Source organism: Hypanus sabinus, chromosome 2, assembly GCF_030144855.1.
Source record: "Hypanus sabinus isolate sHypSab1 chromosome 2, sHypSab1.hap1, whole genome shotgun sequence".
Lineage (NCBI taxonomy): Eukaryota > Metazoa > Chordata > Chondrichthyes > Myliobatiformes > Dasyatidae > Hypanus > Hypanus sabinus.
This window is the reverse complement of record NC_082707.1, coordinates 184,411,546-184,438,810: the sequence shown is the minus strand read 5'-3', so window position 1 is coordinate 184,438,810 and position 27,265 is coordinate 184,411,546. Positions and strand designations below refer to the sequence as shown.

General features: G+C 44.4%; 1 protein-coding gene across 2 annotated transcripts in view; it reads right to left on the bottom strand.

Moving 5' to 3' along the window:
* The window catches only part of ttc7b (tetratricopeptide repeat domain 7B), a 478,574-nt gene that overhangs the window by 212,423 nt on the left and 238,886 nt on the right, over positions 1-27,265 (bottom strand). For both annotated transcript variants that reach the window (XM_059961183.1, XM_059961187.1), the window contains exons 12-15: positions 6,862-6,976; positions 5,165-5,222; positions 2,036-2,108; positions 133-293 (exon numbers count right to left, since the gene is read on the bottom strand). In XM_059961183.1, the coding sequence (XP_059817166.1) occupies positions 133-293; positions 2,036-2,108; positions 5,165-5,222; positions 6,862-6,976 (407 nt within the window). The remainder of the gene's footprint in view (positions 1-132; positions 294-2,035; positions 2,109-5,164; positions 5,223-6,861; positions 6,977-27,265) is intronic.

Here is a 27,265-nt window from a genome sequence, read left to right as displayed (position 1 = left end):
GGAAGTGATGGAATGTGCTGATACCTAACATTGTTTCACTCTTCACTCCTCACTCCCATGGAATGCTCTTCGGTACAGTGAATATAATGTCACAGTAAGCTTTACTCATTGCCATTTGGATTAGGTACTCACATAAAGTGTTCAGGGTATTCACTCAGTGCCATATCAATGATGTTTATAGCATCATGGTAGTGCTTCTGGGCTGAGAGCAGCAATGCCAATAAATGTAAAGAATTCACATCATCCCCCTGCAGCTGCAAGGCTTGTCGGACGTAACCCAATGCTTCTGGGATCTGCAAACAATAAATGAGTGTGGGAATGAGCAAACATCCTGGCATTCAAGGAAATCCTCCTGATTCACTGTGCTCATATTAGCTTTCAGTCTTGTAAATGTTGGATTGCCTACTCCTAATGCTCAAACAATTATAATCACACTCGGCATGAGTTTGGGGATGGGAAAAAAGCAATGGAAATTCACAGCTGCCTATGCAATCTCTTCCCACCCCTAACATCAAACTCATTGCTTACTGATATACTGAGATACAGGTGTCCCCTGCTTTATGAATGTTCGCTTTACTCCACTTCACTTTTACAAAAGACCTACATTAGTAACCTGTTTTCGCATTACAAAGAGGATTTTTGCTTTTACGAAAATTTTCCCCATATAAATTATTGATTCTTCACTTTACGCCATTTCAGTTTAAGAAAGGTTTCATAGGAATGCTCCACCTTTGTAAAGGGGGGTGGGGACACCTGTACTGTACATTCTTCACTGCTTCTGAAGGATTTATTCTCACCTTATGGCAATTTTTCCCTTCTATTTGTTCTGTTAGTTACCTTTTGATCAAAAATTGTATTCCTGCTCCCTCACTGGCTACGTTATGCTTCTAAAAAGCTAGCATTATCAGGAACTAAGGACATTAATTACTACAAGACCTTTTCTCTAAATGCAACATGCACCAAGTGCTGGAGGAACTCAGCAGGTCAGGCAGCATCTACGGAGAGGAATATACAGTCGATGTTTTGGGCTGAAATCCTTCATTAGCATCTGCTGGTTATTAGATCTGGATGAAGGGTGGTGGCCCAAAGCATCGACAGTTCATTCCCTTCCTCAGATACCTAACTTGTTAAGTTCCTCCAGCATTCTGTGTGTGTTACTCTAAATTTCCAGCATGTGGAGAGTCTCTTGTACTTCCCCTAAATGGCCAGGAACAGTATCGATCAGTGGTCTGGAGTCACTTGTAGGCCAGACTAGGCATGGATGTCAGGTTATCTTCTGTGAACAGCAATGGTAAATGATGTGACTTTTTACAACAACACTGCACCTATTGAGAGCACAGATCACCAGATTTTTAAATTCACTTCATTATATTCCAAAAATAGCTTTGGAACTCCATTTTTGCACTGTTGCTTCAACAGCTTATCCTCTACAATGTTCTGTTGTCACATTGCTCCAATAAGCAATATTAGTGTAGATTAGGCAATAAGGAACAGCAAGGATGTGCTGGGTCAAAGGGCCGGTATCTGTGCTTTAGTTTAGTGCTTTGACTTTATACTCACTGAAGATTAAAAGAATGGGGGAGCCAATTTCATTGCAACCATTTGAATATTGTAAGGGTTTGATAGAGCAGACACAGGATGTTTCCAATACTGGGTGAATATAGTATCAGAGACTCAGAATAAGATGTCCCTTTAGAACAGAGTTGAGGAGGAATTTCTTTATCCAGAGGGTGGTTGATCTGTGGAATTCATTGTCACAGATAGCAGCGGAGGCCAAGTCATTGGGTATATTTAAAGTGGAGGTTGATAGGTTGTTGATTAGTAAGGCATCAAAAATTATAGGAAGAATACAGGAAAATGGGCTGAGAGGGAAACTAAATCAGTTATGATGGAATGGCAGGGCTGAATTGATGGTCTGAATGGCCTAATTCTGCTCCTGTGTCTTATGGTTTAAAAAATTTCTCACTGTACCATATCGAGAGAGTCACATATAACTGAACATGTCAAAGAAAGAAAGGCAAGGCCCAGTTCTTACCTGCCTTGATATAGCAAGTTGAAGAGCCAGGTAGAATGCAGCCAGATGATCAGTTGGAGACAACCCATATGCCCTGGGGTGCAGAAGCACAGAAGCAACAAAAGAGTCAACAATGAGTAGGAAAATTTGGTTTTGACTAAACTAAAGAAGTCACTTCTTTGGAGTTGATCACCACAGAAGTCCAATGTTGTTTCCTGTTATTTACAATCTATGAAACATCAATTCATCAGAAACTCTAATCCTTGTATTTTTTTATAACAAACCCCACTCATATGCCTTTCCTTGCACATATGTACATCCACCATGCCATAGGCACCATATTATGGATGCTGTGTTGTGCTTTAGTGAAAACAAAATGCTGGAAATACTCAGTGTCTCCAGAAAGGGAAACAGAGATAGTGCTTAAGGTCAGGTGATCCACCTGAAATATTACCCTGTTTGTCTCTCCGGATATATTGACTTGGGCTGCTGAGTGTTCCCAGCATTTCAATTTGGAGATGTTCAGCAGGTGCATCTTTTCCCAGACAATACTGCACTGAACTGAACAGACAATTCAATGGATAAGACAAGTGTATGGACTGTGCTAGATGGGTAACTGAGTGGATGCAACACAAAGCTACACAAGCAACCTAATGACTATGCACTAACCTAAATGGACAAATCGGAAGACACTGCATTGGGCCAGGTAGACAACCCAGCAGCCACTGGATATCAGCAACTCACTTCACTATGCCTTATGAACAACTTGACTGACACTAAGAATCCAACAGGCACTGTTCTGTACTAAATAAGCAACTTACAGGCTTATGTAACAAGGACTAGGTAATGAATCATCCTACATCAGCAACAGTGGGTAAATTAGAACATAGAATAATACTGCATAGAACTATAGAACATTTCAGCACAGTATAGGCCCTTCAGCCTATGATGTTGTGCCAACCTTTTAATCAACTCCAAGATCAACCTAAACCTTTCCTTCAACATAGTTCTCCATGTTTCTTTCATCCATGTACCTATCTAAGAGCCTCTCAAATGCTTCTACTATACCTACCACTACCACTATCCCTGGCAGCATGTTCCACACAGCCACCACCCTTTGTGTAAAACTCTGATGTCCTCTCCTATACTTCCCTCTGAAATTACCACCTTAAAATTATGCTCCCTCATATTGGCCATTTCAGTCCTTAGTAAAGTCTTTGGCTGTCCACTTGCTCTATGCCTCTTATCATCTTGTACACCTTTATCAAGCCACCTCACATCCATCTTCACTCCAAAGAGAAAAGCCCTAGCTGACTCACCCTATCCTCTTAAGATCATGCTCTTTAATCTAGGCAGCACTTTGGTAAACCCTGGAATTAGATGAGCAATTTAATTGAGCTTTGCAGCAAGTTTAGTGAACTTTTAACACACAATCTGCTGGAAGAACTCAGCAGGTTGAGCAGCATCTGTCACTGGGGGTTGAAGAATTGAAGAACTGTTGATATTTTGGGTCAAAACGCTGCATCAGTATTGTTGCTCTAGATTACTGTATTTGTACTGTCATATCTCTCTAGCAATCTTTTGACTGTGGATCACTATTTCAGTTGGAAATGGAACTGCAAGGAAGGTGGTGTTGGGAAGTAAAATTTTCCTTAATTCCTTCTTCAAAACCAGAAGAAGGAAGGTTCTGATGAAGGATCTCACCCCAAAATATGGACTATTTATCTTCTCCACAGATGCTCCCTGACCTGCTGAGTTCCTCCAGAACTTTGTGGGTGTTGTTCCTCAAAGAAGCCTGTAAATCTGTTGAGCAAACATGAGGAAATCTGCAGATGCTGGAAATTCAAACAATACACACAAAGTGCTGGTGGAACACAGCAGGCCAGGCAGCATCTATAAGGAGAAGCACTGTCGACATTTCGGATCGAGACCCTTCGTCAGGATTAACCTAAAGGAAAGATAGTAAGAGATTTGAAAGTAGTGGGAGGAGGGGGAAATGCAAAATGATAGGAGAAGACCAGGGGGGGTGGGATGAATCTAAGAGCTGGAAACGTGATTGGCGAAAATGATACAGAGCTGGAAAAAAGAAAGGATCATGGGACGGGAGGCCTCGGGAGAAAGAAAGGCGGGGGGCGGGGGGGAAGTACCAGAGGGAGATGGAGAACAGGCAGAGTGATGGTCAGAGAGAGAGAGAGAGAGAGAAAAACAAACAACTAAACATGTCAGCGATGGGGTAAGAAGGGGGGTAGGGGCATTAACGGAAGTTAGAGAAGTCTGTTCCCTTTTCTCAGTGCTGACATCAATCCCTTGGTGAACAGAAGAACTTCCCAGGATTCCTTCCCGTAATGATGCAGCTCTATAAAACTCTAGTTAGGCCACACTTGGGAGTACTGTGTCCAGTTCTGGTCGCCTCAGTATTGGAAGGATGTGGAAGCATTGGAAAGGGTACAGAGGAGATTTACCAGTATGTTGCCTGGTTTAGAGAGTATGGATTATGATCAGAGATTAAGGGAGCTAGGGCTTTACTCTTTGGAGAGAAGGAGGATGAGAGGAGACATGATAGAGGTGTACAAGATATTAAGAGGAATAGACAGAGTGGACAGCCAGTGCCTCTTCCCCAGGGCACCACTGCTCAGTACAAGAGGACATGGCTTTAAGGTAAGGGGAGGGAAGTTCAAGGGGGATATTAGAGGAAGGTTTTTCACTCAGAGAGTGGTTGGTGCGTGGAATGCACTGCCTGAGTCAGTGGTGGAGGCAGATACACTAGTGAAGTTTAAGAGACTACTAGACAGGTATATGGAGGAATTTAAGGTGGGGGGTTATATAGGAGGCAGGGTTTGAGGGTCGGCACAACATTGTGGGCCGAAGGGCCTGTAATGTGCTGCACTATTCTATGTATAATTTACCATTTTTTCTTATTCCATGTATGAACTATCAGATTGCTATACAAGCTCCAATTAAGCTCAAAAATAGGTCTCATACTGCCAGCAATTCGCTAGCACTTAATCTAGAGTAGTAGCTCAGAGAAGTGCTGTGCAAGTAAAGCTTGAAAGTAAAATGTCTCATCCATTCTAGTTGTCATGGCGACACTGTGTTGCAGCTAGTCCAACACTTAAATTTATATATCCTTTTTAAAAAAATCATGCACACCTCTGAAATGCTCGCAGTGCCTTTTTCTGGAGATCTTCTTGCATTCCTTTCAACGTTGCTTTGGGAAAAAAAGATCAATAAGTTGTTAATAAAATGTTCATAGGATGTGTGTAAATCCAGTTATAGAGACATTGAGCACTACAGCACAGAAATAGGCTCTTCGGCCCATTTAATCCATGCCGACCTATTATTCTGCCTAGTCCCATCTGCCTGCTCTCAGACCATAGCTCTCCATACACCTCTAAATTAGCTTTTCTCAGGATGTTTTTGTCCTAATTTTTAAATTTTTATTTAGAGATACAGCATGGGAACAGATTCTTCTGGCCAAATGAGCCAGTGGCATCCCATTACACCCATGTGAACAATTAAGCAACAAACCCGTACAGCTTTGGTATGTGGAAGGAAATTGGAGCACCCGGAGGAAACCCAGCGGTCGTGGGGAGAACATAAAACTCCTTACAGACAGTGTCGGAATGGAACCTGGTTACTGGCGCTGTAATAGCAATATGCTAACTGCTAAACTCCCGTGTTTGGAAGATGGATTAGACAGCAGCACCATGAGGGCTCGAACATTTTGAGGGATGAAATAGCGCAGCTGTGCTGTTTGGTTAGTACTGCGGTCTGTATCTGTTAATACTCCTATAAGTCAGGGGTGCTCTTGTAGGGAGGGGACTGATGGCATGAAACCTTTTTTGATATGTTCACCCAGGTTTGAAAAATTACAGCCCTTGACTATAATGTCTCAAAATGGAGAGATGCAGCATTTCCAATGATGAGAATTTGAAACAGGGGGCATGAAAACTCCAGGGTATTGGGGGAGAGAGGGGACAGGGTGAAGAAATGAAAAGCTCATACCTACTGGATCTATTAAGGATAATGACTAAAGATTTAGATTGTTCAAATGCTTGCCACTACTAAACTCAGTTGGAAGCTTGGTGGCAAACTCCAAAAGAGATAGGAGCAGAATTAGGCTATTTGGTCCATCAAGTTAACCCTCCTCTAAACTCCTGGAGGTTAGAGGAGGAAAGTTAACTGTCAGGGGATTATCCTTTAAGAAATAACCAGTTGGGAGTAGGAACCTTGCAGATTTCAGATTCATTTATTTACCATGCATACATTGAAACATGCAGTGAAATGCATCATTTGCATTAACAATCCAACACACCCAAGGATGTGTTGGGAGAAGCCTGCAAATATCGCCACACATTCCGGCACTAACATAGTACGCCCACAATAGACCTTGTGAATATAGATCAGGGCAACAGAGACTAGTCTCAGGACCAGCAATGAGCCTGGGCACCAGGGGCCAATGGTGGAAGGATGCAGTGGGTGGGAGTGCTGCAGATGTTGAGGTGGTGATGGAAGATGTAGGGCTGAGAGAAAGGGTGAGATAATGAGCTGGAAAGAATTTAAAGGGATGGGCCCTGTTGGAGGTACATGAGGCGTTCAGGGTGGGTGCTGGAACAGGAGGGTTATGGTCAGGGCTTGTGAGGATGGTGATAAGAAAGCTGTCATTGTTGTAAATCAGGCTAACCTCTTCACAAAAGTGGAGGGAGGCTGGGAAGCTGACATGTAGCCTGACATGTTGACAATCAACATTTTCACCAGGCTGGCAATACCAAGGATAAGAGTGTGTGACACTGCATATACCATAATGCCAGGTTAATAAGCATTACGGGTTTTGAATATATCCTTACCATCCGTGGCCTGGAGACTGTAAGTTAAGCCAAGAGCCAAGAAGCCTTTTGCTCGAAACTCAGGTTTTTCATTGATCTCAGTCACCATTTCAGCAAATTGCTTTGCTTCTCCCAACTTCAGAACAAAGATAAAGATAAGAATCATGTTAAAAGGAAAAAAAATCCACCTGATAATAAAAAAAAGACAATATTATATACCACTGCAGAAATTCTCATTTGCACTATTTATTGATTCTGTTCAAATCAGACATAAAATCCTTCAGGAAAGTTATTACTATAGCACCAGTAACAAGTTTAAAGTTCAAAGTAAATTTATTGTCAAAGTACGAATATGTCACCATGCATTACCTTGTGATTTGTTTTCTTACAGTCATTCAAGTAGGACAAAGAGTCAATGAAAACTACACACAAAGACTGACAAACAGCAAATGTGCAAAAGACACACTGTACAAACAAAATTAAATAAATAATCATATATGTATTATTTAAAATGCTGTGTGGAAAACAAAGGGTGCTGAAGATTGTATGATTTTAATGTTGTTACTCTTACAAATACTATTTTCTTCTCATGTTAGCTTCAATAGGTTCAAGTCCTTGTTATTAACATTTGTGAAACATCAGATACATTAATATCCTACTACGCTGTGTAATTATTCAGCAAGTCTGTCATTTGTTGGCTAAAGAGTCCACATTTTTTCATGACTGCCCATTATCTTCTCATGTAGCTGTACAAATCTGATACCTTTCTTTAGTTTCTTTGTGTAAAGCTTACTGCTTCCTTGGCTGTGGTCAGGAAATTAAACATAGGCTCAGTTATATGGTTTCTCACCTAGCTGAAATTCTGGCTTCACGGTGATGTTCCAGAATGTCCTTGGTATCTTAAACATAGCATTATTATTACAGCAATTTATTCTGCTGTTGTATAATCTGAAAAGTAAAAGTGTCTGGTGTATTCTGATGTATGTTGATGTGTCATGGAGTTAAACATTTTATTTTTTAAACTGTTAAATCATTTTTTAAAGAGATCCAGCATATGAAATTATTATATTGTGGCCATTAGTGAGGGGCAGGACTGGCAGATCAAAGAACATAAAATAGTACAGCACATTACAGGCCCTTTGGCCCACAAGGTTGTGCCGACTCTCAAACCCTACCTCCCATATAACCCCCCACCTTAAATTCCTCCATATACTAGTCTAGTAGTCTTTTAAACTTCACTAGTGTATCTGCCTCCACCACTGACTCAGGCAGTGCATTCCACGCATCAACCACTCTCTGAGTAAAAAACCTTCCTCTAATATCCCCCTTGAACTTCCCTCCCCTTACCTTAAAGCCATGTCCTCTTGTACTGAGCAGTGGTGCCCTGAGGAAGAGGCACTGGCAGTCCACTCTGTCTATTCCTTTTAATATCTTGTACACCTCTATCATGTCTCCTCTCATCCTCCTTCTCTCCAAAGAGTAAAGCCTTAGCTCCCTTAATCTCTGATCATAATCCATACTCTCTAAACCAGGCAGCATCCTGGTAAATCTCCTCTGTATCTTTTCCAATGCTTCCACATCCTTCCTATACTGAGGCGACCAGAACTGGACACAGTACTTCAAGTGTGGCCTAACTAGAGTTTTATAGAGCTGCATCATTACATCACATCTCTTAAACTCTATCCCTCGACTTATGAAAGCTGGCACCCCATAAGCTTTCTTAACTACACTATCTACCTGTGAGGCAACTTTCAGGGATCTGTGGACATGTACCCCCAGATCCCTCTGCTCCTCCACACCACCAAGTATCCTGCCATTTACTTTACACTCTGCCTTGGAGTTTGTCCTTCCAAAGTGTACCACCTCACACTTTTCTGGGTTGAACTTCATCTGCCAATTCTGCATCCTATCAATGTCTCTCTGCAATCTTCTACAATCCTCTACACTATCTACAACACCACCAACCTTTGTGTCTGCAAACTTGCCAACCCACTCTTCTACACCCACATCCAGGTCGTTAATAAAAATCACAAAAAGTAGAGGTCCCAGAGCAGATCCTTGTGGGACACCACTAGTCACAAGCCTCCAATCTGAATGTACTCCCTCCACCACTGCCCTCTGCCTTCTACAGGCAAGCCAATTCTGAATCCACCTGGCCAAACAACCCTGGATCCCATGCCTTCTGACTTTCTGAATAAGCCTACCATGTGGAACCTTGTGAAATGCCTTACTAAAATCCATGTAGATCACATCCACTGCACTACCCTCATCTATATGCCTGGTCACCTCCTCAAAGAACTCTATCAGGCACGATCTGCCCTTCACAAAGCCATGCTGACTCTCCCTGATCAGACCATGATTCTCTAAATGCCCATAGATCCTATCTCTAAGAATCTTTTCCAACAGCTTTCCCACCACAGACATAAGGCTCACTGGTCTATAATTACCTGGACTATCCCTACTACCTTTTTTGAACAAGGGGACAACATTCACCTCCCTCCAATCCTCCGGTACCATTCCCGTGGACAACGAGGACATAAAGATCCTAGCCAGAGGTTCAGCAATCTCTTCCCTTGCCTCGTGGAGCAGCCTGGGGAATATTCCATCAGGCCCCAGAGACTTATCCGTCCTGATGTATTTTAGCAACTCCAACACCTCCTCTCCCTTAATATCAACATGCTCCAGAACATCAACCTCACTCATATTGTCCTCACCATCATCAAGTTCCCTCTTAGTGGTGAATACCGAAGAGAAGTATTCATTGAGGACTTTGTTCACTTCCCCAGCCTCATCTTCCCACGTTTATCTCTAATCGGTCCTACCTTCACTCCTGTCATCCTTTTGTTCTTCACATAATTGAAGAATGCCTTGGGGTTTTCCTTTACCCTACTTGCCAAGGCCTTCTCATGCCCCCTTCTTGCTCTTCTCAGCCCCTTCTTAAGCTCCTTTCTTGCTACCCTATATTCCTCAATCGACCCATCTGATCCTTGCTTCCTAAACTTCATGTATGTTGCCTTCTTCCACCTGACTAGATTTTCCACCTCACTTGTCACCCATGGTTCCTTCACCCCACCATTCTTTATCTTCCTCACTGGGACAAATTTATCCCTAACATCCTGCAAGAGATCCTTGAACCTCGACCACATGTCCATAGTACATTTCCCTGTAAAAACACCATCCCGATTCACACCTGCAAATTCTAGCCTTATAGCCTCATAATTTGCCCTTCCCCAATTAAAAATTTTCCTGTCCTCTCTGATTCTATCCTTTTCCATGATAATGCTAAAGGTCAGGGAGCGGTGATCACTGTCCCCCAATTGCTCACCTACTGAGAGATCTGTGACCTGACCTGGTTCGTTACCTAATACTAGATCTAGTATGGCATTCCCCCTAGTTAGCCTGTCAACATACTGTGACAGGAATCCATCTTGGACACACTTAACAAACTCTGCCCCATCTAAACCCTTGGAACTAATCAAGTGCCAATCAATATTGGGGAAGTTAAAGTCGCCCATGATAACAACCCCATTATTTTTGCACCTTTCCAAAATCTGCCTCCCAATCTGCTCCTCGGTATCTCTGCTGCTACCAGGGGGGCCTATAAGAATACCCCCAGTAGAGTAACTGCTCCCTTCCTGTTCCTGACTTCCACCCATACTGACTCAAAAGAGGATCCTGCTACATTACCCACCCTTTCTGCAGCTGTAATAGTATCCCTGACCAGTAATGCCACCCCTCCTCCCCTTTATCCTCCCGCTCTATCCCCTTCAGGCTTCTGTTGCTTTAGACATGTTTTAGTGGGTGGGATTAAAAGGGATGCCTAAGACTTTTGCACAGTAATGAAGTAATTTTATGTATTGAACTCTGCTGCAGCCGCAAAAAAATCATGACGTATGTGAGTTTATGTAATTGGTGGTTTGATATTCCTTCCAAGGTTATAAACAATGAATTTTGTTGATTGCAATTCAAAAGTGCAATTGTGATGAGCACACAAGATCCCATAGTTGTTGTTGATATGATTAGCTGGGCAATCAATTACTTAAATGATAAAAAGATTAACTTTATTTGTCTAAAACAAGAGAAAATCTGCAAATGGTAGAAATTCAAGCAAAACACACACACACAGAGAAAATGTTGGAGGAACTCAGAAGATCAGGCAGCATTTATGGAAAAAAGTACATTCGATGTTTCAGGCTGAGACACTTCAGCAGGACTGGCAGAAAAAAGCTGAGGAGTAGATTTAAAAGGTGAAGAGAGGAGAGAGAGAAACACAAAGTGAAGAGGGAGGGATGAAGTAAAAAACTGGGAAGTTGGTGAAAGAGATACAGGGCTGCAGAAGAGTAAGTCTGATAGAAGAGGACAGAAGGCCATGGAAGAAAGAAAAAGGGGGAGGAGCACCAGAGGGAGGCAATTGGCAGGCAAGGAGATAAGGTGAGAGAGGGACAAGGGGATGGGGAATGGTTAAGGACAGTGGGGAGGCATTATCGGAAGTTGGAGAAATCGATAGTCATGCCATCAGATTGAAGGGTGCCCAGATGGAATTAAGGTGTTGTTCCTCCAATCTAAGTGTGGCTTTATCATGACATTGGAGGAGGCCATGGATAGAGATATCAAAACAGCATTATGAAGGACTCCACGCACCCTTCATACAATCTCTTCTCCCTCCTGCCGTCTGGGAAAAGGCACTGAAGCATTCGAGCTCTCACGACCAGACTATGTAACAGTTTCTTCCCTCAAGCTATCAAACTCCTCAATACCCAGAGCCTGGACAGACACCTTACTGCTCTATTGTCCTGTTTATTATTTATTGTAATGCCTGCACTGTTTTGTGCACTTTATGCAGTCCTGGTTAGGTCTGTAGTCTAGTGTAGTTGTATGTTTTTTTTCTCTGTGTTGTTTTTTACATAGTTCAGTCTAGTTTTTGTACTGTGTCATGTAGCACCGTGTTTCTGAAAAAATGTTGTCTCATTTTTACTATGTACTGTACCAGCAGTTATGGTTGAAATGACAATAAAAGTGACTTGACTTGACTTGACTTGAAATGGGAATGAGAAGTGAAATTAAAATGGGTGGCCACTGAAATGGGGAGGGGGAAGAGAGGGTCAGGGAAGGGGGAAGAGTGGGGAGGGGAACGGTAGGTAGGGAGAGAGGGAGAGATATCTTTTATGTGATTTTTTTCCCAAAGGCTGAAATCATTTGAAATACTTCAGTTTCTTCCTTAATCCAAATTTAATTAACGTGTGCCTACAAATGACAAGGCACATAAGTCATTTATTATCATAAGTTAAGGCTGTGTGTCCAATTATACCACCAGTTCAGGTGCCTTCACTCAGCAACTTATTAATATGTGTATCCTCCTCAACAACACCAACTTGGACGATCAACCAATTAGGTAATGATTAATTCTGCATGAAAATACACCATGCAATATACAAAACATTCACATTCCATTTCACTTTGTCTTCCTATCTGTCTTTGAAAATGAGCTAAAGAATCTGCAGTGTTACATTATTCCGAAGTGTCGTCTGGGACATTTGAAACAAGCAATACTTGCCTTGCCCTCTCCAGAAATCACTGAAACTGGAGAGAGAATGTTTCAGCAGTACTAATTCCATTCCTTCACAAATAGACCATAAGATAAGGGAACTGAGTTAGGCCATTCAGCCCCTCAAGTTTGCTTCACCATTCCATCATAGCTGATTTATTACCCCCCTCAACCCCATTCTCTGCCTTCTCCCCATAACCTTTGAGACACTTAATAATCAGGAACCTATCAACCTCTGCTTTAAATGTACCAAATGACTTGGCCTCCACAGCCATCTGTGGCAATAAATTCTACAGATTTACCACCCTTGGGCCAAAGAAATTTCTCCTCATTTTATTAACCATAGACTAGATGAGCCAAAGGACCTGTTTCTGTGCTGTGGCACTTTATGACCCTATGACGTACATTGAAACATGCAGTGAAATATGTCATTTGTGTTAACACCCAACACCTAGGGAAGGCTGGGGCCAGTCCACAAGGGTTGCCACACATGCCACTGCCAACATAACATGCTATAATGTTTAGCAGAACAATACAAGCAAAAAAAAACACAACAAGAAGAGCAAAACAAGACACTTGCCTCTGTCCCAGCCACCCACTCATTCACTCACTCACACAGCTATACCTCCAACCCCAGGACATGTTGCCTCTGGAGTCCTTGGCTCTGCAGTTCACGCCACCAGGTTGGAGGCTACCCAATCAAAATATAAGGTGTTGCTCCTCCAACCTGAGTGTGGCCTCATCCTAGCAGCAGAGAAAGCCATGGACTGACATGTTGGAATGGGAATGGGAAGTAGAATTGAAATGGATGGCCACAGGGAAATCCTTGCTTTTTGTGGCACACTGAGTGAAGATGCTCGAAGATGTAGCCTCCCAATCTATGTCAGGACTCACGTGGGATTTTCCAAGTATCTGCCTATTTCTGTCAAACAATAATAAAGTTATTAGGCTCTGACTGCTTTGTGAAAAATGTAATTCCCTCCCCTTTTCAGGTTCTTTTCTTAGGCTCTCATTTCCCTCTTTTGGCAGAGGCCCTCAGCTCTAGTAGGAGAATCAAAATCAGAATCAGGTTTATTATCACTGACATATTTGTTATACTTGTAGTTTTGTGGCAACAGTTGAGTGCAATTAATAAAATATACTATAAATTATAGTAAGGAAAAATATATACAGTATATAAGTTAAAATGTACTGCAAAAAGAGATCAAGTATAGTGAGGTGGTGTTATGGGTTCATTGTATGTTCAGAAATCTGATGGTAGAAGCAAAGAAGCATTCCTAAATTGTTGAGTTCCCACTTCAGGTTGGAGGAACAACACCTTATATACTGGCCAGGTAGCCTCCAACCTGATGGCAAGAACATTGACTTCTCTACCTTCCGTTAATGCCCCTCCTTCACTTCTTACCCCATCCCTGACATATATAGTTGTTTGTTTTTTTCTCTCTCTCTGCCCATCACTGCCTGTTCTCCATCTCCCTCTGATGCTCTCCTCCCCCTTTCTTTCTCCCTAGGCCTCCCGTCCCATGATCCTTTCCCTTCTCCAGCTCTGCATCCCTTTTGCCTACCATCTTTCCAGCTCTTAGCTTCATCCCACCCCCTCCAGTCTTCTCCTATCATTTCACATTTCCCCCTCCCCCTCCTATTTTCAAATCTCTTAGTATTTTTCCTTTTAGTTAGTCCTGATGAAGGGTCTCGGCCCGAAACGTCGACAGTGCTTCTCCCTATAGATGCAGCCTGGCCTGCTGTGTTCCACCAGCATTTTGTGTCTGTTGCTTGAATTCCCACTTATGTCTCTAGGCTCCTGATGGTATCAATGAGAAAAGGGCACGTACTGGGTGGTGGGTGTCATTAATGATGGATGACACCTTTCGTTTTAGATGTCCTTCATGGTGGGGAGGTTATGTCATGAAGTTGTTGAGTTTACAATCCTCTGAACCTTTTTTCAATCCTGTGCAGTAGAGCTTCTATATGAGATAGCAGTGTCAGATTTAGATTAATCAATTAATCTGCCAGACAGTAGTACCAGTCCTATGTTCTGTGGGCCTTGCGCCTGCCCCTCTACACTGAAACGCTAGTGACAACACTGTCTGCAATTCAATGAGTTCCAGTCTAACTATACTGAACTCACAGAATGCTGAGCAGCTCAAACCGGTCACATTGGTGAGCAGAGCTTTGGTTTATAAAGGATGATGTAATAAAATAAATCCACAGGGACAGCAAATATATTCACAGACACTTTCACAAAGGGATGCGGTGTCTGTAAAACAACAGCTGTGCACACTTAAACTATGGTCAGCTCCGCTAAAATTTTGCTAAAAAAACAGAAATAAATTTTAAAAAGAATCCTCTTCAATTTTCTCCCTATTCCCTATGTATTCTGTTCTACGAATGATAAATAAGCAGCTCTATAAAAACCTGTTTAGACCACACTTGAAATATTGTGCTTGGGTTCTGGTCACTTCATTACAGGAAAGATGTAGAAACTTTATAGAGGGTGCAAAGGACAATTACATGGTGCTGCATGGAACAGACAGCATGCCTTAGGAGGAAAAGTTGAGTGAGCTCGGGTTATCCTCTTTGGAGCAAAGGAGGAAGAGCAGTAACCTGACAGAGGTGTAAAATAGGTTAAGAGGCATAGGTCTAATAGATAGAAACTTTTCTCTAGGGTGGAAATAGCTAATACCAAGGGGCATAATTTTAAGGTGGATGAACTCAGCAGGTTGGGCAGTCAACGTTTCGGGCCGATTCAGGACTCAAGATGATTGGAGGAAAGTATAGGGCAGATGTCAGGGGGAAGTATTTTTTACACAGAGAGTAGTGGATGTGTGGAACATGCTACTCTGCCAGGTGTGGCAGTACAAAAGCAGATAATTAGGGACATTTAAGAGACTCTTAGATAGAGACATGGATCATTAAAAAATGAGGGCTACGTGAGAGGGAAAGGTTGATAGATCTTACAGTTAAAAGGTCGGCACAAGATCATGGGCCAAAGGGCCTGGATTCTACTGTAGTGTTCTATGTTCTAAGTTACTTGTATTTGTGATTGCAATAAGAAGAAGCTTTTGTAATGTGCTAGTATATGGTAGCAGCGGTGACCTGTGGCAGGGCAGAGATGGATTCTTGCTCAGGGAGCAGTAATAATGGGTGGGTGAGGTATAGAAGTGTGAGGGTGATGGAGGGAAGAAGTGAGGTTGGCCTCAGGGACTGCCAGTCTACAGTCAGCATGAGATTAGGTCATTAGCTGGGCACAGGGTAATGACTAAATGGGAAGTTGGGAAGAGGGTACCATACTATTAAGGAAGAAATTACCCTGGAGTCCATGGACTCACTTTTAAGGATTCTCCAACTCATGTTTTGAGTATTATTTATCTACCTATTTATTGTATTTGCCCAATTTGCCTTCTTTTGCACATTGGTTGTTTGTCAGTCTTTGTGTGTAGTTTTTCATTGAGTCTATTGTTATTTCTTTGTCTTACTGTGAATGCCTGCAAGAAATTAATCTCATGATAGGATATGACTTCATATACATGATAAAATATTTTATTTTGACTTTAAAGGGTGGTGGTGGAAACAGATTTAATAGGCATTCAAAAGGCTTTAATAAAGGTACATGAACATGCAGGTAACAGAGGGATCTGGATCAAATTTACTTTAAGCTTGAACATTGAACTTTGGAGCATGTGAAGTAGTTCTGGTAATAGATGTAACTAGTAAGATGAATTATATGAGCTCTTGAGTTAGAATCTGTGGAATGGCATAAAGGAGAACAGAATCAGTAGCAGGTTTATTATCACTGACATCTGCCGCCAAGTTTTGTTGTTTTGTAGCAGACATAAAAATCACTATGTCACAATAAATAATTAAATAATGTGAAATAACAATGGTAAAGCTATTGACATAAGAACATGAGGAACTAGAAGCAGGGCCTTCTGCCCTGCATGTCTGATCTACCCAAGCCTCGCCTCCACTCCTCTGCCAGTTCCATGTGCCTCTCGGTTACCATTTTAAAGCACTTGGAGGAGATGTGGTGATAAGTAACATCATCTACAGAGGAAGGAAGTCAAGAGCAGAGAGGACAACGCAGAGGATTGGGGAAAGGAAAGGATATAGTGAGTGTGTGTGTGTGTGTGTGTGTGTGTGCGTGCGCACGCGCCCTTAACTCCTAGTGGAGTTGTCGGGGTGCCGTCATGACAAGCTTTTTGGTGATTGCTCATCATACTGCATGTCTTGAGTATCTGAAACTTGGCAGAGCCTATCCTTCTCCAGGTTTTTTGGAGACGGCTGGGTTCGAACTCGGGAGCCTTCACTCCGAGGTCCAGCACTAATGCCACAACGCCACCAACCGGGCAGTGGCCGTGACAACTGCTAAATATGGGATGGGTGCAGCATCTATGGCTGGGTGTGGTGCATGAATTGAGCTGCTGGAGGAACTCAGTGGACTAGGCAGTATCTGTGGAGGGAAATGGACAGATGCCATTTCGGGTTGAGATCTTCAATTTAAACTGAAAGATAGAGAGAAGGTAGTCAGTATAAAGAGGAGAGGAGAGAAATGGGCCAAGAGGTGACAAGTGGATCCAGGTGAGAATGGGTTTGTGGGACATGGAGCCAGGTGGGGAGAGAAGGGTGAAGGTAATGACATGGGTTAACAGGTAATGTGTATACAGTTGTTTGGAGGTGGTAGCAGTAGAGAGGTTGGGCCTTGAGTAGAATTGTTATTTTTCTTCTGGTTAATTTCCTTTATATTTACTTATATGTTTGTATAGTCTCATGTTTGTCTAAATGCTCAGTAGATTTTTAGTAATTTGTAGTATATCTAGTTCTGGATTTTTGTAGAGCAAACACTAGGAAATCTGCAGATGCTGGAAATTCAAACAACACACACAAAATGCTGGTGGAACACAGCAGGCCAGGCAGCATCTATAAGGAGAAGGAGTGTCAACGTTTCGGGCCGAGACCCTTCGTCAGGACCAGTCTTGTTGTCTCATAGGCTGTTATTATCATAGAATTCCCTAATCTATCCAGTTTGAACTAGTTCTTAGTATAAATACTGGCCACAAGGTAGTTCTTTAGAACAGGGAACAGTATAATACAATACAGGCCCTTCGGCCTATGATGTTGGAACACAGATGTTCGGCCAATGATGTCATGCTGACATTTTAACCTACTCCAGAGTCAATCTAACCCTTTCCTCCTGCATAACCCACCAATTTTCTTTCATCTATGTGCCTATCTACATGCTATTTATGTCTCCATAATGAATCTGCCTCCACTACCACCCCTGGCAGTGCGTTCCTCACACTCACCAATATCTGAGTAAGAAATCTACTTCTGACATCCCCCATATATGTATTTTAAAATTATGCCCCCTTGTATTAGCCATTTACACCCTGGAAAAATGTCTCTGACTGTCCACTCACTCTATGCCTGTTATCACCTTGTACACCGCTATAATGTCACCAATATTGTTCTTTGCTCCTTGTTCTTTTTCTTTCCTCCTTACTTACACTAAAATGAGTTGGTTCCCTACTGCTGTGTAACTTCCTTGCCGTGCTTTGCTGTTATTTCTTTGTCATCAGTGTCTAATAAGACAGCTGTAACCGCAACAGATGCGTCTCATTCTTGACTTCTGAAGAACCTTCTGGACAATATTATCTCCAGATCTAACACTTAAGGCTGGTGTCAAAGGATATTTGGAAAACACAAGGTTATGCAGAGAGAACGACATTTCAGTCTTTCATCAGGAGTGGAAAGCAAAGGTGCAGAAATAATAAGAATAAGGAGGTGGGGGAAGTGGAAGAGGTACAACCTGGCCAGTGATAGGCGAGACAAGGTATGGACAAATAGGGGGATGATTATTACATAAAACAGTGCTGTTATTTAAAATCAATAAAGGCTCAGCAAAGGAAAAAGAGTTAGATATAATAAATAGGACTAACAGTTTCTGGCAGTTTCACTTCAGTGATAACAGTATTGTCCATCACAGACTATCATCAGTAACAACAAATTGGGCCATCAGTTACAAGTAAAGACTGATTTAAAGTTGTGTGTATGGGCTACGCCGTAACCTATGCCATAGCCCTGATTTTCACTTCTGGTTGCTCTATGCTATAGCGAGCATGCGTTGGTGTGCGCCAAAACACTAGTTGGTGGTGGGGTTTCTATGCCACTGTGTTGAGTTTCTTCTTGACAGACGTGGACGAGGAAATGCATTTCAAACATCTTTGCAAGTCAGCAGGTGGATTTGACGATTTGGTTCATCTATTTCGCATTGGTGTACAGACGTGGCTGAGAAGAAGCAACCGGAAATACGTAGGAGGAAATGTGATGCTACCAAGTGGACCAATCACAGTTGTCGTGGTCTGCGTTGCTGCAATGTGCGAGTTACTTTTTTGGGGAGGTGCACATCATCCTATGGCGTACAGTACGGAGTAGGATATGCGGTACCTACGGCGTCGATGCGACGTGTAAGTATAAATCAGCCTTAAGAGGGTGAGATACAGGCAAGTAGAGCAGCAGTTACAAGTATGAATCACCAGATATCATCACAGGGTTAATAGTTATAGGAACATTGTTGACAAACATAGTAAGTAGGACTGTGACTGTCAGAAACAAGGCCTTCACTTGTAATCAATAAGGCCTTTAGTTCATGGCAAGAGGTCCGCAGATGTAATAAATGACCCTGTCACTTGCGTGGAACAGGGCCATCATTTATAATCATGAGGGTTCAAGTTACCAAGCAATTGAGCTGTATGCTACAGGCAATTGAGTCACTAGGCACAGGCAATCAAGCCGCCAATTAACAGAACAGATTACAATCTATCTGGATGCATTACAGTTTAGTGTGGTAGCTATGATGTTGTGGGTATCACTGAGTCATGGCTGAAAGAAGATCATAGCTGGGAGCTTAACATCCAAGGATACAAAGGCAGATGAACTTAATAAGTATTTTGTGTCAGTCCTCACTGTGGATGACACCAGCAGTATGTCAGAAATTTGAGAATATCAGGGGACTGAAGTGAGCGTAGTTGCTGTTACTCAGGAGAAGGGGTTTGGGAAACTGAAAGGTCTGAAAGCAGATAAGTGACCTGGACCAGATGGACAACACTGCAGCATTCTGAAAGAGGTAACTGAAAAGACTCAAGAAAAAGAGCTTTGGGCAGCAGCCTACCCAGACAACAGAAGTTTGGAGAGGAGGGAACTTCAATCAGTGGATAAAAAGGCAGCAGTGGGTCATGGCAATGAGAAAGAACTTTGACCAGTGACCAATTGGCATTTGGGGTTGATTAGTAAGAACAAGTTAAAGGAAGGCAGGAGGGTAGGGTCAGAGTGGTGAACTCGAGGCTTTAGCTCTTTCAGGTTTCAACGAAGAGAGGCTTCTCAAGTGTTTTTCCCTTTGTGGTGACCCACCTTCTATGCAGGCGAACCGGCTCACAAAATGGCCTGCGCGTCGGCAGAGAGGCCAGCCCCAAAATGGCGCTGGGCCGCCTTCTTCACCAGCAAGGGGTGAAAGCCCATGTGTGGGAAGAGACTTCTGTAATGAACCTTTGATGTAATTTCTGCCCGGAGAGAGCGGGAACGGAACTGCGTAAAAGCCAATGCCGCGAAGTTGGAATAAACTAGTTTGGAGTGCAACTTACAGACTGCGTGTTGTTATTTCTATCTCTGTGTGTAGCACATCGCTACATCGGTGACCCCGACAGTCCGAACGGGATTTGGACCAAAGATGATCGACTCTTCATCTGTTTACACAGTTTTGCCGACTTTCTGGACGCTGCGACCACACGTGTGGTTTGGCCAAGCAGAAGCCCAGTTCCAGATTCGGCAGATATCCTCTGATTCCACACATTACTATTACGTGGTGAGCTCCCTTGACCAGGAGACAGCCGCCCAGGTTGAGGATTTCATACAGTCACCCCTGGAAGAAGGCAAATATGCAGCATTCAAAGTGCTGCTCATTGGAACATTTGGCCTCTCACGGCATGAGCGAGGTGCCTGCTTGCTGCACCTGGGTGGTTTGAGACAAGCCACTGTCAGCATTAATGAACGAGATGCTGGCCCTGGCTGAAGAACGCAAGCCCTGCCTCATGTTTGAGCAGGCATTCCTAGAGCAGCTGCCCGAGGACATACATCTGCTACTGGCTGACGTAGATTTCAGTGACTCCCAGAAGGTGGTGGTCCAGGCAGACGTGCTGTGGAAAGCCAAGAGGGAGAGCAGGGCATCCATCGGACAGATTACCAAGCCACGCTCCCAACAGCAGGCCAGACCAGGCCTGGCAATGGAGCGCACACAACCCAGAGGCAGGAATGAGGAGACCAATGAACAGTGGTGTTCCTACCAACAGCGGTGGGGCACAGAAGCCTGCAGTTGTTGCCCGCCCTGCAAGTTCTTGGGAAACGCCAGGGCCAGCTGCTGCTAATGGCTACAGCGGCTGGCCACCAGGACACCCTTTTGAACGTCTGGGACAAACAGTTGGGATGCCGCTTCTTGGTCGACACTGGAGTGGAAATCAGCGTCTTACCCCTGACCGGGTACAACACCCACAACATGGAGCCAGGACCCACCCTGAGGGCCACAAACGGCAGCACACAGTGCAGCTGCAGTTCGGCGCCAGCCAGTTCACGTGGGACTTCACACTGGCCGCCGTGGCCCAACCGCTTCTGGGGGCAGACTTGCGAGCTCACAGCCTGCAGGTTGACTTTTAAGAGAAAAGACTGGTCCATGCTAAGACTTTCCAGACTTTTTCTCTGGGTGAAGCCAAGTTGCTGGCCCCACACCTGGACTCCGTCTGACAACGAATTCACCAGAATCCTGGCGGACTTTCCATCGGTTCTGGCACCTCAGTTCATGGCAGCCATGCCCAGACATGGAGTACAGCACCACATTTTGACCCAGGGACCACCCCTCTACGTCCACGCATGAAGGTTCCCCTCGGACAAGCTCCGCCTGGTGAAGGAGGAATTCAAGAGGATGGAGGAATTGGGGATCGTACAGCTGTCCGACAGCGCATGCGCCTCCCCCCTGCACATGGTGCCCAAAGCAGCCGGGGGCTGGAGACCATGTGGTGAATACCGCAGACTGAACGAAGCTACAACTCCAGACCGCTACCCCGTGCTGCACATTCAGGACTTTGCAGCGAACCTGCACAGGGCAAGCAGACCTCGTCCGGGGATACCATCAAATCCAGGTTCACCCTGAAGACATCTCCAAAACAGCACTCATCACCCCGTTCGGCCTGTTCTAATTCCTCCAAATGCCGTTCAGCCTGTGTGAATGTTGCACAGATGTTCCAGTGGCTAATGGATGCAGTGGAACGCAACCTGGACTTTGCGTTCATCTATTTGGACGACATCCTCATAGCCAGCAGTAGTCGTCAGGAGCATCTGTCCCACCTCTGCCAGCTCTACTCCCGCCTGAGTGATTTCGACCTCACGATCAACCCGGCCAAATGCCAGTTCGGACTCGACACCATCGACTTCCTGGGCCACAAACCGCGTTCACAGACCACTAACCATTGACCTTCGCATTCATGAAGGTGTCCAATACCTGGTTGGCCTGCCAGCAGCGACATCTGTCCTACATCTCCGTGTACACAACGGACATCCAGCATGTCTCGGGAAAGGACAACGTTGTGGCGGATGCACTCTCCAGACCAGCTATCCAGGCCCTGTCCCTGGGGGTGGATTATGCAGCACTGGCAGAGGCGCAGCAGGCAGACGGCGAGATGCCCAGCTACAGGACTGCAGTCTTGGGTTTGCAGCTGCAAGACTTCCTTGTAGGCCCAGGTGAGAGGATGGCTTGGCACACCCATCTATCAGGACAACCGTCCGGATGGTCTCCAGCAAGTTCATGTGGCATGGACTTCGCAAACAGGTCAGCGAATGGGCCAAAATGTACACACAGTGCCAAACAGCCAAGGTGCAGCGGCACACCAAAGCCCCGCCACAGCAGTTTGAAGCCACCCGCTGGAGGTTCGACCACATTCATGTGGATATCGTGGGGCCCCTGCCAGTGTTGCGAGGAATGTGGTACTTCATAACTATGGTAGACTGGTTCACGAGAAGGCCAGATGCGGTCCCGCTCACTGACACCACCGCCGATTCCTGCGCCCGAGCGCTGATTGCAACCTGGGTAGCACGCTTCAGGATACCGGCCCACATACCTCCGACAGAGGCGCCCAGTTCACTTCCAGCCTGTGGTCGGCTGTGGCCAGCCTGCTGGGAACACAGCTACGCCACACAACTGCCTACCACCCACAGCTGAACGGACTAGTGGAACGCTTCCACCGTCACTTGAAGTCGGCTCTCATGGCCCGCCTGAATCGGCCTAACTGGGTGGACGAGCTCCCCTGGGTTCTGCTTGGAATCCGCACAGTGCCCAAAGAGGATCTGCACACCTCGTCGGCCGAGTTGGTGTACGGCACGCCCCTGGTCGTCCCAGGAGAGTTCATATCAGCCCCAAGGGGGCAAGAGAAAGAACCCGCAGCAGTCCCAGACAGACTACGTGAGAGGCTCGATAACTTGGCCCCCATATCCACTTCACAGCATGGACAGAGCCCAACCTGCATACCCAAAGACCTGCAGAACTGTAAGTTTGTATCTGTATGAAGGGGCGCAAACCAGGCACTGCTACAGCGGCCATACGAGGGGCTGTTCAAGGTGATCAGGAACAACGGGTCCACATACATTCTGGACACTGGGGGGAAAGAGGAGGTTTTCATGGTGGACCAACTCAAACCAGCCCATGTGGACTTGGCGCAGCCGGTCAAGGTTCAGGCACCGCAGCGTAGAGGCAGACTGCCCAAACAGAGACTGATCCAGACTGTGGACATTGGGGGGTATATCGCCGGTTCTGGGGGGGGGGGTTATGCGGCGACCCACTTTCTACGCAGGCGAACCGGCTCACAAAATGGTGTGCACGTCGGCAGAGAGGCCAGCCCCAAAATGGCGCTGGGCCTTCTTCACCAGCAAGGGGAGTGAGCCCACACTCGGGAAGAGACTTTTGTAATGCATCTCTGATGTCATTTCCGCCCGAAGAGGGCGGGAACGGAACTGCGTAAAAGCCAGTGCCGCGAAGTTTGAATAAACTAGGCTGGAGTGCAACTTACAGACTGCGCGTCGTTATTTCTAGCTCTGTGTGTAGCACATCGCTACACCTTCTCTTTTTGATATCTGCTTAGCTAGGACAACAGAGATGCTAGGCCAGATAATGAAATGCTCTACTTGTGGGATGTGGGAAGGCAGGGAGACCTTCAGAGTCCCTGACAACTATAACTCCGAGAATTACATCCAGCTGCAGCTTCTAACAAACCGTGTCAAGGAGTTGGAGCTGAAACTGGATGAATTCTGGATCATTTGGGAGGCTGAGGGGCTGATAGATAGGACATATAGAGAAGTAGTTACACCTAAGGTGCAGGACACAGGAAACTGGGTGACAGTCAGGAAGGGGAAAGGGGTTAAGAAATCAGCGCAGAATACTCCTGTGGCAATCTCCCTCAACAACAGGTATATCACTTTGGACACTGTCGGGGGTGGTGGGGGGGGGGGGGGGAGAATGACCTAACAGAAGAAAGTCACAGTTGTTGGGCCTCTGGCAGTCAGACTGCCTCTGTGACTTTGAAGAGAGGGGGGCAAAGAGGCACGCTGTGGAAATAGGGGGTTTGTTAGTTAGGGGAATGGACAGGAGGTTCAGTGGGCGAGAACGAGATACCTGGATGGAATGTTACCTCCCCGATGCCAGGAAATGGGATATCTTGGATCGAGCTCTCAGCATTCTTAAGTGGGAAGGTGAATAGCCAGAAGTCGTGGTCCATGTAGATATCAATGACATGGATAGGACGAATGACGAGGTCCTGCATAGGAAGTTCAGTGAATTAAGAGCTAAGTGAAAGGGCAAGAACTCCAGGATTGCGATCTCAGGGCTGCTACCCGCGTTATGTGCTAGTGAGGCCAGAAATAGGAAGATTATACAATTTAACACATGGCGAAGGAGTTAGTGTAGGAAGAAGATTTTTGGATCATTGGGCTCTCTTCCAGGGAAGGTGGGACTTGTACAGAAGAGACAGTTTTCACCCAGAACTGGAGGGGGACTAATATCCTAGCAGAAAGGTTCGTTAATGCTGCATGGTGAGGTTTAAACTAGAGTTGCAGTGGAATAGGAACCAGATGACCAGAACAGTTAGTGGAGAGGTTGTGGAGGCAGATGTTAGAAAGACCTCAGACAGTTAGGAATAAAATGGTGCGACTAATGTCCTGAGCTACCTGTATTTCAATGTAAGAAGTACCATAGGAAAGGCAGATAATAGTGCTGAAGATGAGGTAGCTGGTTTACAAACAGAAGCGATGTGTAGTGAGGACAGGCAGTTCATAGGGCAAAATTGCAGTCAACAGGATGAGTTTCAGTGTGAAAGATAGACAAATTTGAAAAGGTGAATACAAGATTGAAGGTGCAGGAGATCAGGGCTGAGGAGAAAATCTGATCAGCCATGATGAAATGGTGAAGCAGACTCGATGGGCCAAATAGCCATATTCTGCTCCTATATCTTACGGCCTTATGATCTAGTCACTAGATTTTGGAATGGCTCCAGAAGACTGGAAAATTGCAAATGTATCTCCACTCTTTAAGAAGGAAAGGAGGGAAATGAAAGAAAATTATAAGCTAGTTAGTTTGACTTCAACGGTCGGAAGAAGTTGAGAATCCTTTAGTAAGGATGACTTTTTGGGGTACATGGAGTTACATGATAAAATAAGCCAACGTCAGCATGGTTTCCTTAAGGGGAAATCGGGCCTGACAGAACTGTTGGAATTCTTTGAGGAAATAACAGGCAGGATAGACAAAGGAGAATAAGAGGATGTTGTTTACTTGGATTTTCAGAATTGGCAAGGCGCTGCACGTGAGACTAATAAACAATATAACATCCATGCTACTACAGGAAAGATATTATCATGGATAGAAGATTGGCTGACTGGTAGGAGGTAATGAGCGGGTATAAAGGGGACCTTTTCTGTTCTACAGGAGGTGCTGATGGGACTGCTTCTTGTCATGTTATATGTCAATGCCAGAATTGATGGCTTTGTGGACAAGTTTGTGGACAATAAAAAGATAGGTAGAGGGATGGTTAATGTTGAAAAAGCAAGGAGTCTGAAGAAGGACTTACTGATTAGGTGAATGGGCAAAGAAGTGACAGATGGAAAACAGAAAAGGAAAATATATGGTCATGCACTTCGGTAGAAAGACTAAAGGCAAAGATTATTTTCTGAAGAAGGAGAAAAATTCAGAAATCAGTGGTACATAGGGACTTGGGAGGCATCATGCAGGATTCCCTAAAAGTTAATTGGAGGCTGAGTCGCTGGTAAGGAAAGCAAATGCAATAGCATTCATTTTGAGAGGACTAGAGTATAATAGCAAGGATATAATGCTGAGGCATTGGTCAGACCACACATGGAGCATTGTGAACAATTTTGGGCCCTTAATGGAGGATCCATAGGAAGTTCATGAGAATAATTCCAGAAATGAAAGGGTTAAGATATCAAGAGGATTTGATGGCTCTGGTCCTGTACTCCACAGTGTTTAGAAAAATAAGGGGTGATCTCATTGAAAACTATTGAAAATATAAAGGTATATATAGAGTGGATGTGGACAGGATGTTTCCTTTAGTGGGGGAGTCTAGGACCAGAGAGCACAGCCTCAGAATAGAGGGACATCTATTCAGAACAGAGACAAGGAGGGGTTCTTTAGCCAGAGGGTGATGAATCTGTGGAATTCATTTCCATACACAGTGGAGGCCTAGTCATTGGGTATACTTAAAATGGAGGTTGATGGGTTTTTGATTAGTAAGGTCATCAAAGGTTATGGAAAGAAGGTAGGAGAATGAGATTGAGAGGGATAATAAAGCAACCATGAAAGACTGGTGGAATAGACTCGATGGGCTGAATGGTCTAATTCTGCTCCTATGTCTTACAGGCTCTCTGTCCATGACTGCACGGACACAGCTCAGTACATCAAGGAAACTAGCCTCCCCTCCAAGGACTCTGTATACGATTCTGGCTGCCTTGGTAAAGCAACATAGCTTGGTGTAGCGACATAGTAATGTAGCAGTTTGTGCAACGTTTTTACAGTGCCAGCTGTAAGATCCTGGTTCGATTCTCACCACTGTCTATAAAAAGAGTTTGTACATTCTTGTCGTGACTGCATAGATTTTGTCCGGGTGCTCTGTTTTTTGCTCACTTTCAAAAGACATACAGTTCGGGTTAGCGAGCTGTGGGAATGCTCTGTTGGTGCTCGAAGCATGGCAACGCTTGTGGGTAATCTAGAACATCCTTGCTGATTTGATGTGATGCAAATAACACATTTCACTTAATGTTTCAATATACATGTGACAAATAAAGCTAACCTCTACTTTTATCAAAGACCCTACCCATCCCTTATACTCTTTCCTGTCCCCCCTTCCCATCAGGCAGAAGATACAAAAAGCCTGAAGGCTTATACCATCACTGTCAAGGACAGCTTCTATCCTGTTGTTATAGGACTATTGAATTTTTCTATGGTTGACTGTTGATCTCACTATCTACCACGTTGTGACTTTGCACCATATTGACTACCTGCACAGCACTTACTCAGTAATTTTATTCTCTATAATAAAAGGTTATGATAAAGGTTTGACTGACTGATTTGTTATCCTTCTCAACTCCATTCTCCTGCCTTCTCCCCAAAACCTTTGATGCCCTTACTAATCAAGAACTTATTAGCCTCTGCTTTAAATATACTCAATGACTTCGCCTCCACAGCTGTCTGAGGAAATGGGTTCCACAGATTCACCGCCCACTGGTTACAGAAATTTCACTGCTTCTCTGTTCTAAAGATTCAAATTATGTATGAAATAA